Below are 19,633 nucleotides of genomic sequence, written 5' to 3'. Positions count from 1 at the left end.
CCCTAATAGTTTAAGACCAAGAGATAAAGTTAAAAATCCAACTGGCAACAGCCAGCCGTCAAGCAAGTAAGATTACAGTTTGAACAGACAAAGGGGAGAGGTGGAAAGCAGGGCAGTTCTAAATGCATTTGGAAGCACGCACATGGTGAATAACCAAAATTGCTCAATCAAGGAGGAGAAAACTGATCTGTGAGACAAGGACACCCTCCCCCCCACCCCCGAAATTTTTCCCTCACACACAGAGTAAAGTGACAGGTGCCAAAACAGTGTTTAGCAGAACACACACAACATTGAAAGAGCCAGAAAGATGAAGGCTCCACAATGGGACGGCAGGACGAGAACAAACAAAAAAAGACAAAGGAGGCAGCAAATAAAAAGGACAGAGAGGAGCTATTTTTGGTATTCTCCAATAAATGCATAATATAGAAACGATTAGCTTGCAAAAAAAAAAAAAACCCACTAACACCCCTACCCTCTCTATTTAAAATAGAAGAGTTACTTAAGAAGTTTGCTCTAGGAATTTAAATGAATCACAATGCACGAGGGTGCCATTCTCTGCCCAGAAACAGCAATGGGCAAGGAACAATCCTTCCCTGGCTCAGTTATGGAGTTCAGAGACCGGAGCGGAAGATGACCAAGGGCCTGGATAAAGCTGTCAGAATGGAAAGCGATTGAAAGGATTGGGACTAATTAGAAAGGAGACAAATAAAAGGGTACAAGATAAAAGTAACTAATGAATGAGATAGAGGTGGTAGATCTTCCGTTCACTCTTTCCACAATAGAACAAATTGAAGAATGAATTCAAAATGGATAAAAGGAAATATACGTTTTCCACACAAATGCTCATTTACCCTGTGGAACTCACTGCCAAGGGATATTGTGGCTATGACTTTGGTAGGATTCAAAAAGGGATTGGAGATTGGATATTCTCGTTATCCACATAAATGCCCAGAGTTCTAACAGTAAAGATTAAACAAACAAGAATCTTGAAAGGGATACAAGTCATCCTGCTTCTTGGCATGAGCCAACCCTATTGGGAGTCAGGAGAATGCTTTCCCTAGGGTCTCTGGACTGCAGGGTATCTTTCACCTTCTTCTCGAGCATCTCTTGGAGACAAAATATTGGACTGGATGGACCATGATCCAGTCTGGCAATTCCTATGAACCTTGATGCTACTTTAGAAAATGCTAAGCTAGGTCAGGGTGTCATCCAGTGGAAACTTATGATCCAAACGGGCTCCCAGTGACTTCAATGGCAGCTTTGCTAGCGGGCTCCAGTTAGGGTTGCCAACCCTCCAGGATTATCCTGCAGTCTCCAGGAATTAAAGATTAACCTTTAATTAAAGAGAATGTCATGTGATGAAACCTCCAGGAATTCAGCCAACCAAAGTTGGCAACCCTAGCTCCAGTGGACCAGGACTAAGCCCTAAGCCGTTATAAACTGGAGCAAGCACTCATGGGGAGTCTCACCCAGGTTACCTGCCAATTCTTTGACAGTCAGCTTGCTGCTGCTCAACCGGGGCACCCTGCCGGGCAAAGGCTTCCATCATGACGCATCGAGAGGTGTCGGATTTTCTTGGCAGCAGATCAGATTCCGCAGCACCCCCACAGCCCAGCTTGCGGATGGAGACACTGCTCAGCCAGGGCCCATGGCCTGCAGCACACCGGTCTGCTCCTGACTGGGAAAGTGGAGACACGTTTCAGGCAATGGGGCTTTTAAACCAACATAACGTTCTAGGGGAACTAGTTGTGGCGAGCAAGCTCCAGCACGCTGGAGCATGGGAGAAGCCAAGTGAGACGAAGGCCCAAGCAAGACATGCTGTCTAGGGCCTAGCAGGCCTCTGGCACCTGTGCAGGCTGGAAGCCTATGCCAGATGCTCACAGGCAGGAGGCGCGTGCATTATTTAAAAGGGAAAACTAGGAGGACAAGTGCTGGCTGAGTAAGCAGGAGGGCCCACCTGGCGCTCAATTCTGCAGGGCTCTGGCACCACAGTTCAATCTCACGGCTCAGCTAGAAGCAGGAGGCTGGAAGAGCCCCCTGAGCACCAGCAAAGGAGCTTCATAGGCAGAGAACACCTCCCTTTCCCTCTGTGGCCAGAAGAAGGCACAGTGACTCCACCCCTCTGTGTAGGGCAATGGCTATCCTCCCTCAGCCCCAGCCCACTTTTCCTCTCCCAAGGCACCCTGTCAGACTCTGCTCGGTCAGCCCCGTGAGATTTCAACACCACTGAGCGCAAAGGGGCTGCATGGGAGTTCCACAGCATGGCACGTGGCTCACCCGCCGCAAACAGCTCTGCCAACGTAGACGCGAGCCTGGTGAGCGAAGCAGCGCCCCCACGTCTATGCAGCACGCTGTTTGCTACTATCTTGGGTCACAGCAGCCCTTTAGCTTGGCATATTCCCCGCTCCTCCGAATAAGGACAGTCCCCTGGGACTCACACTGGGTTCTTCTGTTCAGAAAACACAGTCCTGCTGCACAGGGATTTGGGCTCAGAAGCAAAGCCCTGGGTGGAGGCAGCTCATACCACCTTCTTCCAAACCCACAGCTAGGTAGAGACCTGGGTCATGCCCAAAACACAGGTTAATCCAAAACCCATTCAAGCCTATAGATTTCTTTCCAGGGTCTTTTTGTGGTTTGTACAGCACCTAGCACAAAACCTGCTCCACAGCAGGGACTCCAAGATGCTACCATGATCTAGATAATTGACTCCAATGGGATTTGGATTAGGCTTTAAAGGAGGAACATGAGCAACAGCAAAGTGGGTGCGGGAAAGCGGTAGCAGCTTAGGTGGATGAAATGTGAGGCTCCTGGCAGCTGCCAATGTTCACTGAATAAACAGAGCTAGAACTGTGGCATGTTTTAGGAGAAAACTGCTTTTAGGGAGGAGGTAGCATCTCATTGCAGGGAGCAGGTGGGGCCAGGCCCTGGCCAGCAGTCAGATTCAGGTGAGAACATACAAGACTGACAAGAAAGTGGGGTGGGAGAGAGATTAACTTTCCTCTCTTTATAAGTGAGCTTGGTCCTGGGGCATCCCATGAATATTTACAGGGAGCAGCACCAGCCCCTTCAGCATGGAAACAGACAGGCATGACTGGAGAGGTTGTATCTGGTTCATGAGTCTGAGCCATCCTTCAAAACTGGGAAAGCAGCAGTAAGTGGCTTTTAATTTCCCTCCCATGCCTTGGTGATATTACTAGTGTCATCAAAACCTTCTTAAAAGGGCCATACCACTTACATGCTCACGTCCACAGCCCAGGCATCACTGCCTTGTGTGTGTGGATAATAAAGAATTTCCTGGCTCTAGCTTTTCTTTAGTTCTGCTTTTCTCGGACATGATGCAGGTGGAGAGCTGCAGCATGTCTACAACCAATGGTTTGTGGATTTGTTTGTTTTTAAAATGTACTTTCTAGGAGCATTGTGCCAAGAAGTGGGCACAAACTGATTAGGCGCCAACCTTTTCTCTCAAGTCTTGGCTATTCCATTTCCATCCTCCTGTTTCCTGGAGATGATTTTCCTCCTCTAATTCCCTAGCTTGCATCGAACCTGCATACTAAATTGCAGAGAGCTCAGACCACACCAGTGATCAGACAGCACCTGCTGGCTATTTTGATGAACTGTACGTTCTCAGCACAGCAAGGCACATAATAGAGGTAGTGAAATAATCTAGCAGCTACCCCCCGCTGATCCAAGCCAATGGGAGTTAAGGGAACTCAGCACCTGAGGATCAGACTCTACCCCATTATAGGGTAGCTTTAACAGCAGGCAATTCACTAGTGATTAGGAAATGAGATTCAGCCATTAAGACACATAGCTACTCCCCCATCCCAAAATCATTAGGCTACAGAATGAATAGATGTGTCTGCAAACATCAGACCCTTGCTGGAAACACAGAACCACTCCTGTGAAAGCACCTCCCTCTCATGGCAGTTAAAGGGCCATACACATCCCCTATGATCCCAAATCACAGGTGCAGAGTTCTGGGCCACATGTACATACAGAAACGATCATTTTGCAAGAATCACTCCATTTTTCTCAGAATAATTTATTAAATACAGCATTAAAATTTTATTTGTTATGAATTCAGTCATTAAAAACAAGTTTGTATTTCATATATTTACGGACCTGGACAATCATTTTATAACTAAGGGTGCAGAGAGAGAGAGAGAGAGAGAGAGAGAGAGCACACGCCAGTGCTGCTAGGGAATATTTCCCCCCCCCCCATCCTCCCTTCCCCCAAAGCAGTTCCACACAATTAATGACATTTGCACAGAAAAGGGAGAGCTGTCCCCCAGCAGCCAGCCCTGGGTTAGGTAGAGGCAGGTGGAAGCGGGGATGAGAGAAAGGCTTCGGCTCTCAGAATTGGCTTCTGCTATAGGGTGTGCCGCTTGAGACCCCTTATCTTGGGTTCAGCACTCACAGCTGAAAAGTGTCTGCAGGACCCAGCAATGTCAAATGCAGCTGCAGGTGATCACGAGGTCAAGATGAGCACCCTCAAAAAACAAAGCAAACAAACAAAACAAAAAACACACCCTGTCAGAGGCCCACTGTTGGAGGAGATGTTGCCCCTAAATGCCCCTAACCTCTGCCCCTGGAGCATGCTCATTTGGTTTGGTTTTGCACTGCAGCTTGCAAAGCTAGTTTTCCTTACGAGCCAGGGAACCCTACTCCAATGGAAAAATCAGCCTTTTCCCCAGGACCACACAAGTTTGGGGGTGGAGCTGCAGATAGCTTTGATGGGGTGAGAAGCAGGAGTAGGTCACAGTCCACGGGCCTTTCTGGCACTTCCATCCAATGGACAGCAAGGCTCTTTGCGGGAGAGCATTTCCTGCTTTAGGGTCATTTCAAAGGATGGGGCTCCCCATGAAGCCCCTTGGGAGAACTCAGAGGTAGTGTTAGATGGAAGTTTGAAGCTTGATTGTCAGTTTCCAGCTGGCTGAGAGCAGTGGATTGTGGGAACGAAGAGGTTACGCCCTCCAGAGCGGGAGCTATCAGCCACTTGCAGACCGAGTGCCTGGGAGGTTTTGGCAGCTGATTTGGCTGGCATGGCAGAGCTTATCCCCTTTATACCAAAGTCCTAAGAATTTAAAAGGGATGAAGCCAATAGGGTGCTGCAGGTGTTTCTCAGAAAATCCTATAAGATTTTTATAGACAATTCTATTCCTGCAGGAGACCTCTAAAGACTGGCTTCAAAAAGTGCCATGGAAAGGTATTAAATTGTATATCACTCTCTTCTTCCCCTCCTCACCACCTGGGACTATCCCCAGTAGGAATCCTGCTAGGGTTCCTGATGAGTGCCTAGATCAAGGTCATGGCTACAGAAGCCCCCTTGTCTCATCACGTACTGGCAATGTTTTCGCTTGCAACTGTTGGAAGCTGGCCAGTCACTTTGCAGCATGGCAATGCAGAGAGCCTGCCCTGTAGGCCCTTTTTACCCCTTTGTGCTGTGGCTGTGCCTTCTGGAGATCTCCTATGGTGGCAGACATTGCCCCATTGATTTGGTGTAAAGTAGGGGTGCAGAGCAGGTAGGAAGGGCTTTGAGGAAGTCAGTTACACCAAAGGCCCACATGGAAGGATGACCGAGGCTGCTGAGCCCAGTCCTGATTAGAAAAAGCACTCAAACCCACCACAAAAAATATATCAAATGAATCCACACAAGCCTGCTATCGCAGACAGTAGAGACAACAATTCAGTAGCATTTTCGATAAGGCATCACAGGTGCTAAATAAAGTGTTGATTACAGTACGGGAACACAGACCATTGTGCAAGGCATCCTGAGGGCAGGCAACGCCTCTGCCCGGTGCGTCAGGAGAACGGGTGTGAAGAGGCTGTACAATTCCCCTCCCCACACCACATATACCACGCCCCACACTGCTTCTCACTGCTCTATTTCTTTAAAATAAAAAAAGACTTAAAAATCTCAGCCCAGGAGTAGCTGGTGGCCCCAAGTACAAGAGATGCTTTGCGCGGTACCGGACTTGGCAGCAGATGGGGAGCCTCGGGGACAGCACTGTCGTCAAGGTTCCAAGCACAGGGCTAGTTGCCATTGCTGAGGCTGGAGTTGGCGCTGCTGCAGCTTTGTTCGTAGGAAGGGGGTGCCTCTACCAGGGAGAGGGGAAAAAAAAAAAAAGAAAGAAGTTTAGGAGTCAGATTGTACAGCTTACTTTGAAGGTTTCCCTCCCACCACTCTGCTCCTCCAGCTAGGGCCAGATACAAATCCCACTGAAGCCAATGGCCAAAAAAACCCCCACCATCTCGGACTTTACAGGACTAGAGCCCATAAAGAGAGACGCACAACTGAGTGAGTGACTTTTTGTGGACAATTTGCCATTCTGCTCCTTTCAGGGCATGAACCAGAGGGCAGAGGAGCTAGGAATGACTTTGTGGACCACAGAACACCAGAGAAGCAGCCCCCAGTCCTGCCATCTGACCTGGGAAGTACACGAACTGATCACTTGAGAGGCGGTAAAGGACAGTCTGTAGCTACTGAAAGACACTCATACCCCTATAATTTGTCTGTTCATGCAAGAAAAAGTACTTTCAATTAGGTGGATGGCCACCAACACAGGCACTTACATAGTCCTTCAGAGCTCTTTAAAATGTTAAGCTTCACAACTCCCTGGTCTGGTAGGGATTAATACTCAGTTTTACAAGTGGGAAAATACTCAGATTTACAGGTGGTCCCTATCCGTGTTCAACACGTGCGTACACAAGCATACCATGTGCCGGAGATTGGAGAATTTGAGGAAGAGCATCCGTTGGTCTGTGCTTGCAGTTCTCCTCCTCCTGCTCCAAACCCAGGGGATAAGAGAAGGTGCAGATCAATACCTCCCAGTTCCTTTATTTCTGCCGATCAGATACAATCCACAGCAGAGGGGAGGCAGGGTGGGTAGTGGAATACAGATAGGGACCACACATCTTGAAGAACCTCCAGTCACAGGTAAGTAGCCTCCATTTCTTCTTAAAGTGTATGTTCCTATGTGAATTCCACGCATGGGTTATTGGTAAACTGTATTCAAGTCAGGTAGAGGTAGAGGTGTGTTGGGGGGGAGGTGCAAGGCTGCAGTTGGTATAGAGGTCTAATACTGCTGCCCCTCTCCACTTAGCTGCATCTGCAGACAAGGCCTAATGTTATGAATGGAGCTCCAGGTTAATGTCCACGTGAATGTGAGAGAGTCTTTCATGCTGAGAGCTGCAAACCACATTCCCTCCACCAGGAAGGGGATTATTTATGCCAGCTTAACCATTTGGCATTTTGATTTGCCAATAAAAACATTTAATTGCTGAAGGTCGAGAACAGGTCTCCATCCTCCCTTTTTCTTGGGAACGATGGAATATGGGGAGTAGAAACCTTTCCCTTGGTGCTGAGGTGGCACTTGTTTTATAGCCCCTTGTTGGATGGAGGATCCCCTCACGAGTGGTCCCCGAAGAGGAACCAGGAAGGGGAGAGGAATTCTACAGAGTAGCTGCAGTGGGTGATTTCTAATATCCACTGGTCTGTTGTGATAACCACCCAATTGTGGGCAAAGAGGACGGGGTGGCCACCCAAGGTCCAGAGGGCAGAAGTGGATGGCATCAGTAGGGGTAGGAGGTTCTTGATCATCCCGTCAAAAAGTAATCCCTGAGTGATGGATGTGGCTGGAGTATTTGCAGTTGTGACACAGGGAGATAAATACCTACGTCTTTGTATCCTCAGACGTTTGCATGGTGGCTTGAAAGGGCGCTGGTAGTGGAATGGTGGAGGAGGCAGTTTCGGCTCATACATTTGTGCTTTCTCTTTGGGGCAGGGGTGTAAATGCCTGGGGAGCAGAGGACTGTCCTAGAGACTCAGGCTTCACACTAGATAGATTAGACTCGATGGGCAAGTTCTCTAGGACATTCTGAACCTCCCAGAGAAACTTGGGAGGAGTGTAGCGAAGACTCCTGCCTCATGAGTATTCCTGTCTCCAACCCATTAGATGCCACGTTAGCAGCATCCATGGCAACTTGTTTGGTGTTTTCACCACCAATTTGCCATCCTCAATGAAGTCTTGAAATTCTTGAGGAAAATTTTGGACTACAGGGACAAACTCCCAGTAACTGTTGAAATTATTTTGCCAACAGAGCCTGGTAGTTAGCAATATGAAACTGATGGCTGTTAGAAGATAATACCTTCCTTCCTAGAAGATCAAGCCATTTCGAGCCCTTGTCCACAGGTGCTGCTTTGGGACATTGCAGGCTAGATCTCGGAGGCGTCTTGTATTGCCAGGGAGCTGAGTGCTGTGTGTGTGAAAAACTCCACTCCTTGGCTGGTACAAAAATATCACCTCTTGCCCCTTTTTGGGGTGGTGCACAGGAGACTGGAGAATGCCACACTACCTTGTCTGGTTCCAGGATGCCCTCATTTACTGGGAGGCTACTTGGTTGGGAGCAGAAGGCTACAAGATGTAAAAGACTGTGTGCTGAGTATCTTGGACATCCTCAAGTGAAACCTGAAGTTCATTCACCACTCTCTGCAGGAGCTCCTGATATTGCCTGTGGCCATTACGCAGGGATAGGGAAGAAGGGACAAATTGCCTCATTTGGTGAAGGCAAGGAAACACCCATTGGTCGCTCCAGATCTGGCTTGAAATTCTTCTCCCTCTTACTACAATGGAGCTGGTTGGTGTAGTGTAGAAGAGGGTCAATGGGACTCATGGATGGATCAAAGGTGTCTAAAGTAGGGATCCCATAGACCCTAACAGGTCCAATATGAAGGGCTGACCAGTTGCGGGGGATCCCAAGGAATCACAGACCATCAGTCCCTCGGATAATAGTATCTGGGTGGAGGATGGACTCCAGATCTTTGAGTCTGTCTGAACTCACCTCCCTACGTGGGGATGATGGTTCATCTGGAGCTTCCAACCCATCGGGAGAGAAAGCTGGCTCCTGTTCAACCAGCAGAGCCGTCTGCACTGGTGGGTAAAGCTCCTGCCTACAGATGGGAGTGGGGAGCATTTCCATTTCCTCAAGGTTTCCTCCTCCAGTGTCAAAATGTCTCAAGCCCTGAAAGAAGGGGAGGGTGAAGATATCCTACAGCAGTGGTCACCAACCAGTCGATCCTAGAGGATCTCTGGTGGTGCAACGGGGCTGCTGCTAAGGCAGGCTCCCTGCCTGCCCCAGCCCCATGCTGGTAACAGAGGCATGTTGGCCCCTTCTGGGAGCCTGCCTTAGCCTCACTGCGCTGCCAACTGGGAGCCACCCGAGGTAAGTGCTGCCCAGCAGAAGGCCGCACCCCAATCCCCAGCCCTGAGCCTGCTCCCGCACCCCAACCCTCTGCCCCAGCCTGGAGCCGCCTCCTGCACTCAAACTCCCTCCCAGAGCTTGCACACCTCACCCCCTCCTGCACCCAAACCCCCTGCCCCAGGCTCAACTAGAGCCCCCTCCCACACTGTGAAGCCCTCAGCCCACCCCGGTGAAAGTGACTGCAGCAGGGGGAAGGGGTGGGGGGGGGGGGGAAGGGAGAGCAAGCAGGGCAGGGTAGATCCTGGGTTGCCCTTAAATTCAAAAAGTAATCTTAGGTGTAAAATGTTTGGAGAACACTGTCCTATAGGGAGGTGTCAGTTTTGGTTTGTCTTGAAGTAGGAGGTGTTTCTACAGTTGGGACTAGCAGATCTGGCATGTCCCTAGTCCAGGAATGGGTCGGTACCATCAAAGAGTCTAACTGGGAACTGAGATGGTCTTGGTGTGCCGATCCTTAGGCTTATCAACTGGAGATGTCAGAAATGGCAGATCCTTTCATCTTCATGCTTTACCCTCATGATCAGAGGGTTTAAGCTGGCTAAAGCCTTAGGATCTGGGCACGAGGATTCACGTGACTTGACCGAGTCAGGGAGGGAGCAGATCTGGGAAGACATCGGTCTTTGTACTCATGAGAGTGCCCCTTACTCTCATGAGCAGCCCTCGCTGATGACTATTTGGGTTTTGCAACTCTGGAGCTCGTGCTTGGAGGGTTGTTTCTCATTGGTAGAAGTCGATGTACGGCGTGTGTGAGGGAGGAGGGAGTCTCCCTGGCCTGTATCTGACTGAGGTCTCAACCGTCTCCGTAAGGTGTTTTCTCAGATGATCTCCCTCCTCACAAGTTTCGGAAGGCGGGGGCGGGAAGGAGCAGAGTGACAGATGCTGCACTTAATCGATCCTTTTCCTGGCAAAAAAGGCAGCACCGTTGTTTGATGCTCACGGGGAAGGAACGGGGATAGAGACAGTTCTCAAGCTAAGCTTACTACTACAAGACAAACGAACACCAAGACTACGTACAACACATTTCCAGGTTCTGAAGACGAAACACGGAGGTATCCATGGACACAGAAGATTCCAACTCGGGCTATGCAGTGGTAAGAAGAAACTGGAGAGGTCTCTGTCTGCACCAATTCTTATTCCCTCAGTTCAGAGCCCGAGGAGGGCATCTCCGCAGCCGCGGACCAACCGACAGACACTACTGGCTAGAAATCTCCAGTCTCAGGTGCATGGCATGCGTGCGTACCTGCGTGTACAATACACTTAGGGACTAGCACTCTAAGTAGTAGTGATGGTTTTGCTTACCTATGCAGCAGTTAGGTTAGTACCCCTAGATCTCACCCCCTCCCCGTCAATCAGCTTCCTCTCACTCCCCTTGCAATTCATCCATCCCTTGTTTGCTGATGTTTGGCCTCGAAGAAACAGTTTGGGTCAGTTACACAGCCAAGACAACACCTAGTGCCTCAGTTTTTACCCTGAGTGCTAAGGGTGTTCTTATTGCATTAGGATATTGGTTTGGTCTAAGCCTGTTCTCTCACAGACCCTAGATGGGCAGTTCTGGGATAGGCAGGGTTCCACGGATTTTCTCCTCATGTATAAAGGAGTTCCCAAATTCTTACATGCTGGACCATCTCATCACACATGTAGAATTTCCCCTCTTTGAGCCAGACCAAATGCCCATTCACAAAGGAAAGACTCCTGTTAAAGTTGCTTTTCCAGTTCTGTTGCCAACAGCATCAGCATGGGCCCAGACATTTACACCATCCTGTTGGACCAATACCATCTTTTGCAAAGATCTTCTCCACTTCCACAGCTATCCTCAAGATAATGTTGGCTGTGGGTAGATCACCTCCCTCATAGTAGACATGTGACATGACTGTCATGGCTATAAAGGGGGAATCCTTTACGGAGGCCACTGGACACAGAGACCCTGTGACTTTTCTGACTAACAGACCATGTGGCCTGGTCTCCTCCTACATGGCTCTCCCCATGTCCTGGCCTGGCTCAGCAGCCATGGAAAGAACCACTACCACACGACAGGGGTTCAACCACTGCTCTGGCAGCAGCGGGGTAAGGGACAAGTCTACACGCCCAACAGCCACTGGATTGATTTCCCCTCACAACCTAGACAGCAGCTCTTTTAGAGCTCCGGGAGGGAGCGCTCACCATTGGGGTAACCCCACGTGCTGTACTCCGGAGGCAAGATGAGAGAGCTGGCGGTGGGAACCGGAACCACTGTCCCCTCAGCATAGTACGGGACCGTCGCTCCTGTTGCCAAGCAAAGTGTGGGGTGGTTTGGGGAGGCAGTCTGGTCTGAATCCAGCCTTACGTCCTGGAGGCTCAGTCCTGGAGCATAGCTGAACGTCTGAAGCTGGGAATGGCTCTTGGTGGGGATTGAAACATTGTCCATTGGGTGATAGCCACTGGCAGCTTCCTCCTCTTCTGGTGGGGCGGACGGCACCACAACGGATGGAATGTGCTGGACCGACCTAGCCGGGGTCAGAGGAACCCTGTTCACAGCGATGTTGCCGATGTAAATAGGAAGAGTGACTGAAACCTCTGGCGACTTCAGGGAAACCTGGGGAGGGAAGAAAACAAGAGGCATCCAAGTCAGTCAATCCAGGTTCTGCCAAAGGCCCAGTTGCTCCAAACACAGGCAGTTCCAGCCACTGAGATTAACAGGACAGCTACAGTTCTAGGCCCAAATGTGCCAGAAAGGTAGCAAGTTATTGGGAGGTCCCCAGTCTCATGCTGCAGCACCCACATGGTCTTGTTTGGTGTCTTAACCAGGTTTCTGAGAGAGCTCAGGGCCAAATTTCCAAGTACTCAGGACCCAGTGGGCAGAGCTCTGCTGAAAGCTTGGCCAGAAACATCTCTAGCTGGCTAACCCCAGACTTGCCGAGGTTGGGACTGCACCGTTAGCATTTTTCAGCAACAAGCCTATGTAAAACCGTGCATCTGTGGGTAGGGATAGTAGGATTGCCCCGCACCAAAACCGGGAAGCAGACTGGAGCTCTGTAACCCAGGGAGCTGCAGACACTCATCTGCTGAGCAGCCTGACAGGCAAGTCCTACCACACGGGTGTCTCCTCCAGACCAGGTGGTGTTTACTCCATGGAGCGCAGTATTGTTTGGAGAGCTTCTTCCCCCAGGCAGAAACTCCTCTGGCTCCACCCTCTCCAAGGACTCTGGCAGCCCTGGCCCAGCCCATTGGCAGCCCTCACGGATGTTCTGCTGTAAGGAAGGGGCAGGGCAGGGCAGTACCTACCTGGATATAGTAGTCGACATGTATGAGGCTGCAGCCTTGCAGCATGGACTGCGGCAGTGCAGGGACAAGGATCTGCTCCTTCCATTCCGCGTGCTTCCAGGCCTTCACCCCCGAGCCCTCCACCTCAGCAATGGTCCTCAAGTCATAAATCCAGCGCTTGGATTTATAAGCGACCTTCTATAGAGAAGAGCGAAGATGGGATTAAGCAGAACAATTTCTACAGGGTCCGTTTCACTGGGCTTCCAGCATTGCTCAGAGTTGCCAAGAACTAGAAACTCTTTAAGCGTTGCTGAGTGAGCGTAAGCAGAGGTCTGGCGTGACAGACAGCAACATGGAGTTTCTGCCCTGTATCAATTATGTGACAGTTGCCATCTTGGCAGACACACTGGAGATTAAATCAAGGACTCCAGAGCTGAAAGCATGGACTGCTACAGCTTGAGCTGAAGCAGCAAGGCTCTCTAGCTGATGCTGCAAGAGACTCAGTGGAGTAGGCACGGAGTGGGATGAGGATCTGCAACCTGCCCTCTGCCCGCTCACTGAGTTACACCTGGATTGCATTCATGGGGGCGTCTCTCCTCCCACCCCATGCCCAAGTTAGTTAATTCTGCATCCCCTCTAAGGATTTGGTTTCCACCTAACCTCCTCCCATCACCACCTACTACGCACCTGGGAAGGGAGATGCACAAGGATTTCAAGTTTAGCAGACCCCCATTTATATTATCATTGCGCCTAGGGGGGAAAGCAAGTCTTGAGACACTGCTCTCAGCATTTGCCTGGATGTGACTCTATCCAAGCCAGCCCAGCATCAGTCCCAGTCCCTGCTGATGTCTCTTACCTGGAGGAGGCTGGCCACCACAGTGCCAGTGTCCCGGCCAGACTTGTTCTCGATGTCGGTGCGCAGCTGGATCGCCTGCCCCACGATATAACCTTTGAGGTCTGAGGTGGCGGTTAAGACGATATTTCCACTCTTCACCAGCTTGTAGTTGAACTTCTTGGTGATGGACGTGGTGTTAGGTTGCTGTGGGAGGACAGCAGGTGGTCAGACGCGGGGGCTCAAGAGGGAGTTTGCAAAAAAAATGGTCAAAGGGAATGAGGGTTTGGGTTCCCCCTGCCAAATCCGAAACACCTGGTCTTCCAACAAGCTTGGTATTCTACACAGTTTGAATAAGGCTGAGCGCGCCTCCCGTTGGAAGCCACATCTCCCACATGGGGACAAATACAACGCTATGAGCTACTGTACCCCACAGATCATCTTCCAGAGTAGGGCAGACTTCACTGGTCCCCAGAGGGCTGCTGCAAACCACAAGTAAACACACACAAAGCAGCTGCTTTTCCCATACGTGCTTATAGTGATCTCATCAAGGGCCAGTGCCCAATTCCTTTCACAGCAGCAGTGACAGCCACCCCAGAACAAGGGTCTATTCATCAGAAAAGATTCCAGGCTGGCAAAAGCCAGATGATGGTGTCATTAGACCCAAAGGGTCATTACAACAACCCCTAGAGTGGGGCTGGTTACACACTCCCCCAGGCCTGCACCCAGTGGGATCACCTAGAAAAAGGCTAGTTCTCATGCAGATCTCTGCAGCCCACACACGAAGGGGACTGCGCTAGTCAGTGGGGCAAATAGGGTGGTCTGGTCTAGTCTGCTGTAAGCTATTTATAGTCAGTATGGCGTACTGGAAAGACACAGAGGAGCAGAACGTGGGGCCACCCGGTTCTCCTAGGATTCCATGCAGCTGCGTGCCCATGTCTCCTGTCCGGGGTCTGTACAGCAGCCCTGCCGGAGACAGGGCTGGGGGCGTGGCTAGGGCATACAGCCTTGCCGGTGGAGCTGCCGGTGTGGACTCAGTTGCCAGCGTGTCTGAAATAAATATATTCTCTGCTGTCAGAGGGAGCTGGTTTGAAGTTCTTCCGCTGGCGATTCCCAAAGCAGGTGTGACTGGGCCGGCTATTGTTCCTCTTCTCTTGGCATCCCACACAGCAGCTGTGCTGGGTCCACCCACTGGGAGCACTCCCCCCCAGGTAATGTGGGATGGATCATGGGGACGGGAGGGGGGACACCAGGGGGTCCCAGGCTAGGGGAGGTCACATTCCCTCCCGACCCCCCTGCCTTTAACTGGTGCGGCATACCGGTAAGAAATGAATCCTACTAGCCTCACTGGTACTAGTGGAAACAGCAGCGGAACAGGCCCATGGATTTACAGCCCAGACCAACGATGCCCTGCAGTGCTTTGGGTGGCAACGTGCTAACCCCTATTGCATCTCGTTCCATGCAGTGCGCTCCATGAGCGACCCTCTCCTCCGAGTTACTGCCCTGACTTCGCAGGGAGACACTGGATGGGGGAGAGGGACGCTTGGCTTCTCCTTTATTCCAGTGGGAGACGCTCAAGGGTGCAAGAGCCTCTTGCTCTCCCCATTGCTGCTCTCTTACCTCAATGTCAGGGATGTCATTCAGGTTGAGTGGGCAGAGAATGTAGAAGACCTTGTTGCACTTGTGGTCCTTGGCAAATCGGGGTGTATCAATCACGGCTTTGACCTGATGGACCACCTTCCCAAAAGGGCCTTCAAACGATGTGGGGGCTGATGCTACATTCATAAGAGAGAAGGCAGTCAAAAAGAGAATGCCTCAAGCCATCGAAAGGGGAGCTCGGCCTTACCCACAGAGCCTGAAACACTTTCCTGTGGCTCAAAGCAAGAGGAGAGGCAGAACCTTGCAACTATTTGGGAGTTGGTCTCCTAAGTGCATTTGAGCCTATGCATGAAGAATCAGGGACCAAATTTGGTCCATCAGGACTACTGCCCCTTCAGTAAAAAGGAAGCTGCAACTTGGGCCATGCAGCCATGGTGTATGCAGAAGCAGGGACAGCACTAACTCCTCTTATTTCTGCTATGGTAGTGCCAGGAGCTCCAGTCACAGACCCGGCCTCACTGTGCTAGGTGCTGTACAAAACAGTGAACAGAGATGGTCCCTGCCCCCAGGAGCTGACAATCGTCCTCCCACTCTGCTCTGGAGAAGTTTACAATACAGAGTTCCCACCGGTTTTCCCACCAGCGCTGGTGAGGAGGTGGGGTCGCTAATGCAGGCAGACTCCAGCAGCTTCCAGCTAGTTTTACTACTGTGTGGTTTAGTTAATATGGCTGTAGAGGTACCAGAGGTTCTCAGAGCCTCATCTGCACTAGGCAAAGGAGAACTGCCTAAGTCCTTTTCGGGTTAGCCAGCCGTGTGGTCAAGAGGCATGACTACAGTGCAGCTTCCATCATCGCTCTCACCAGCAGGGGTGTAGGGGTCTGAATTTGGCCCGTGGAGACACAAGTTAGGGCTCCCATCAGCCCAACAGCTCCCAATGAGATGGGTTTCCACCGAGATTCTCTAATGAAGACAACCTCCAGAGGGATAATTCCTTGAAGGGCCAGATTTATGCAGCAAAGTTGCTCTTCTAAAAAGCCGGGCTCAATTTAAGACCAACTCCAGCTGTGCATTGAGAGGCAGCCCTGAGGGGGTCTCTTTAATAAAGGTTTGTGCTCTTCCTGCCAGCGCTCTCCAATGCTTAATATGCTCTTAGGCCTCGACTAGACCAGGAGAACAGCTCTGGTTTGAAAACATATCAGTGGATACGACCTTAAAATGTGACTTTGCACCTGGCATGGACATGCTTTACTACCATCAAGATTCACTAGCTGTTTGTGGTTGACTCTGGGCTCCCACCAGTGTCTCCAATAGGTACTAAAGTCATGTTTAAAAATCCCATTAGCCAGCCAGCTCTGAATCATCCCCCCTCCCCCTTCTCCTAGCTGAGCCAAGGTCTTAGAGGCTTGACAACAAAGGTCCTTTCCCCACTTGGCCAGCATGCGCTTTTTACTGTATAAGGCAGAGGAGAGAAGAGTCTTCCGGAAACACTAGCGTCACTACATTTTCACAACCCTGAGCCTCCCAAGCAGTCAGTATCTCCACCATACCTGGCACCAGGAACTGGAAGGGAAAGGTGTGCTCACCAGCTGTCAGAACCCCTGCAAAAGAGAGAGCAAAAGGCAAATGAGACAATCTGGAGGCATCCCGGGCACTGAGCCTGAAACGGGATATCAGTGCATTAGCGCCAGGCTTCCCTGAGAAGACAGAATGCCAGCTGAGAGCACATGTCCAGGACTCATCCCCACAAAGCATTCTTCTCACCACAGCTGAAGCACTCACACTCAGTGCATGGAATAGGCCAAGATCCATTTACCTGTCTAAACACTAGCAACAGGGGAGATATGGGGCAGAGTCCTGGGGGCAGCCGGTGCAGTGGTCAGAGGAGCAAGGTCTATAGCTACTGGCTGGCCACAGGTGACTGGGTGTGGGACCCAGGAAGGAGATGCATGTGAACAAGGCCAGGATGGTGCTGGCTGTCCTGGGCTTGGGGAAAGTTTTGGTGGTATCAAGCCAGTATAATCTTAATCTTCTCCACATGCTACTCACCCTCACGGAGCCCATTTACCTAGATAAGACCAAACTCCCCCTCCTTCAGGCAGGTTGCTTTGCAGTCTCTGGCTCTCATCAGTGATGGGCCAAAGCTGGAACTCCTGAGCCCCATTAGGGTTAAAGGCAGAGTACAGTTTCAGACTTCTAGACCCTACAGTTTTGGTCCTGGTTTTTAGAGGACATGGCTGAGATCTCACAAATATCAGCTCGAAAAGACTTCAGTGCAGTTGATTGGATTTGTTCCACAACCAAGTGCAAGGATCATACAGTGAACAAGGCCTGTAATGCAATCGTCAGGCCTAGATAGATTGCAGATCCTAGACATGACCCTTGTGCTTTTAGCACGGCAGGCAGTCTCCCCTCCCTCCGTTCTGCCTGGCCCTTACACCGCAGGCCCTCACCTAAAGAGCTGGATGGGCTCCTGGCAGGGGTGCTGAGAGCCATTAAAGTACCCCATATATAGAATGGGGACCACTTCAAGCCAGGGGGTGCGGCAGCACCCTCAGTTCCAGCACCTCTGGTTTCTGGGTCCCACGTCCATCTTTTGTGACGGGAACAGACTAAGAGACTGTGACATGAGAGATAATTGCCGGTCTGGTGGTTTGCCTTAGCAGTTGTGGGTATTGAAGACACTCGGATTTGATCAGGCATTGGGAGAAGGGTTTAGATTTTGTACCAGAGACTTCATTTTATTTGGCATCAAGTTCTCCACTTCAGCACGTGCTGCCCCTTTTCCAAACCCACTGTTACTTTAACTCCAGTGACCACGCAGCAACTCACGGTAACGTCTCTGGACCACATTAATGGCATTGTAACCGACTGTAGGAGCACTTCTGAAAGAGCAAAGAGCCAAGATTAGCTTGGCATGGCTAAAGCCATCAGTCAATCCTGCCTTTTAAAATTTACAAGCCAACTGCAATGCTCTGTGCACAGTTCTCATTTCTAGATTCCAACCTAGTTCATCAGCAGTTGATAAATTGCAGTTAAGGGCAGATAAGTGATACTGTTATACTTACTACCTATTTAATCTCCAGCAATAGACAACAATTTTGTAAAACCCTCTTCATTCTTGCTGTTTACATGTACACGTGATGTTTTTAATTGGCAGCACAGCAAGAGGAACCTGCTACTGACTCACTGAAGCTGTGTATGTTCTGCAGGTAACTTATACTAGGAAGCCAGAGCCAAAACCCAGAACTAAGCTAGCTAATTTGTTGATGCAAGAAATGGGCTACAAGACAGCTGACAGTCAGTTTAGTAGTAGAACCCCATTTGTCAGCAGACTAAGCAGATTACTGGACGCAGACGGGGAGAGAGACATGGACAACAATGGAGTTTCTCTTCCCCCTTTGCGGGAGACATTTTTGTTACATGGAATCCTGTAATTGGTGGGCCACTTCCTGAAGGCCTGTTTGCAGTCGGGGTGCCTCTGCTGACACCTGCTTCTGTTCCCACCCTGCCTTTCAGGGCTGCCCCAGAACTGTGACCAACTTCTCTCTGGGTCAGCACCACCACTGCCTGGAGCCAGTTTAACAACAGAGAGTTCTTAACGTCGTCAGGGCCCCAAAAGAAAGTCCACTGCTGCACAAGATTCCAGACTTCACCACCAGAGCTCTTCTTCTGTCCCCGTCTGGTCTCCCAGGCCATCTTCCCAGCTAGAGCTCAGCCCTCCGGCACTGGCCTCTCGGCCCCCAAACCGCCAAGATCAACTCCCATCTAGGAGCCTCCTTTCTGTCACAGCTCCCTTGGTCTCTCTGCAGGAGCCCTTCACCAGTTTCCGGATCTTACTGCCTCAGGTGGGGCTCACTCGGTGAACACAGCTAGGCCCCAGGCTCTCCTGCCCAAGGGCATGCCACCCTGTTACAACTCCAAACAGAGATTTCATTCACTCTCTAGAGCTGGAGGAGTTTGGATCAAGGTCTGCCTGGTTGCAAGCTTTGCTAGCAATTCTCACAACGTTTTATTCACATAGCCAAGCTGTGGGGGCTGTGCATGCCGGGGGAGAGAAATCAGCTGCACGACTCAGTACATACAGAAAACAAGCCTCTCTGACCTTCAATGGAAAGACACACAGACTGTGACAAGCGTTAAGATCTTAATTCCTCCCAAACGCCTCGTGACTGAACAATGTATAAGCACCTTGTCCTTTAGAATAGGAAAGCGAATCATCCATTAGACATGCTGTTATTGGACTGGTTTTCAATCCTCTCCCTCCCCTCTCCCCCCAAAAAAACCAAAAACACCACACCCACCCACCCAGATGTAGGCTAAAGTCTAATAACTAGTCTAGTCACTAGGTGGTGTTCTGTAGCAACTCTTCAATTGCAGGCCTACAAGCCTTTGCTGGGAATTACATTAGGATTTCCAGGGTATAAGGGGTTACACTTGTGTTCTTAGGAGGGGTTGGAGGAGGTGTCTGTGTGGAGTAGTTTTTTCGTTTCCTTTATTTGCCCAGCACTGAGACAACGACAGGAAGTGCAGACCAATTCATGATAAAGATCATGCTATAAAGTTGCTGCACTGAAGCTACTTAAAAAACAAACCAACCCCCCCGCCACTGCTCTACCAATGTAATTCCTACATAGAATGGCTGAAGCACCGGCCTGGGTGCGGGAGACCTGATTTCCAATCCCCAGTTCTGCCATCAACTCACAC

General features: G+C 50.4%; 1 protein-coding gene across 2 annotated transcripts in view; it reads right to left on the bottom strand.

The window, feature by feature from the left end:
• Positions 1 to 4,022: 4,022 nt before the first annotated feature.
• The window catches only part of ARRDC1 (arrestin domain containing 1), a 66,436-nt gene continuing 50,825 nt past the window's right edge, over positions 4,023 to 19,633 (bottom strand). For both annotated transcript variants that reach the window (XM_077835822.1, XM_077835821.1), the window contains 6 exons: positions 16,477 to 16,527; positions 14,951 to 15,105; positions 13,355 to 13,537; positions 12,520 to 12,696; positions 11,419 to 11,830; positions 4,023 to 6,098 (listed from right to left, as the gene is read on the bottom strand). In XM_077835822.1, coding sequence (XP_077691948.1) covers positions 6,034 to 6,098; positions 11,419 to 11,830; positions 12,520 to 12,696; positions 13,355 to 13,537; positions 14,951 to 15,105; positions 16,477 to 16,527 — 1,043 coding nt within the window. In that variant the 3' untranslated portion in view covers positions 4,023 to 6,033. The remainder of the gene's footprint in view (positions 6,099 to 11,418; positions 11,831 to 12,519; positions 12,697 to 13,354; positions 13,538 to 14,950; positions 15,106 to 16,476; positions 16,528 to 19,633) is intronic.

Source organism: Eretmochelys imbricata, chromosome 16, assembly GCF_965152235.1.
Source record: "Eretmochelys imbricata isolate rEreImb1 chromosome 16, rEreImb1.hap1, whole genome shotgun sequence".
In the NCBI taxonomy this organism is placed as follows: Eukaryota; Metazoa; Chordata; order Testudines; family Cheloniidae; genus Eretmochelys; species Eretmochelys imbricata.
This window is presented reverse-complemented; position numbering and strand designations above follow the sequence as displayed.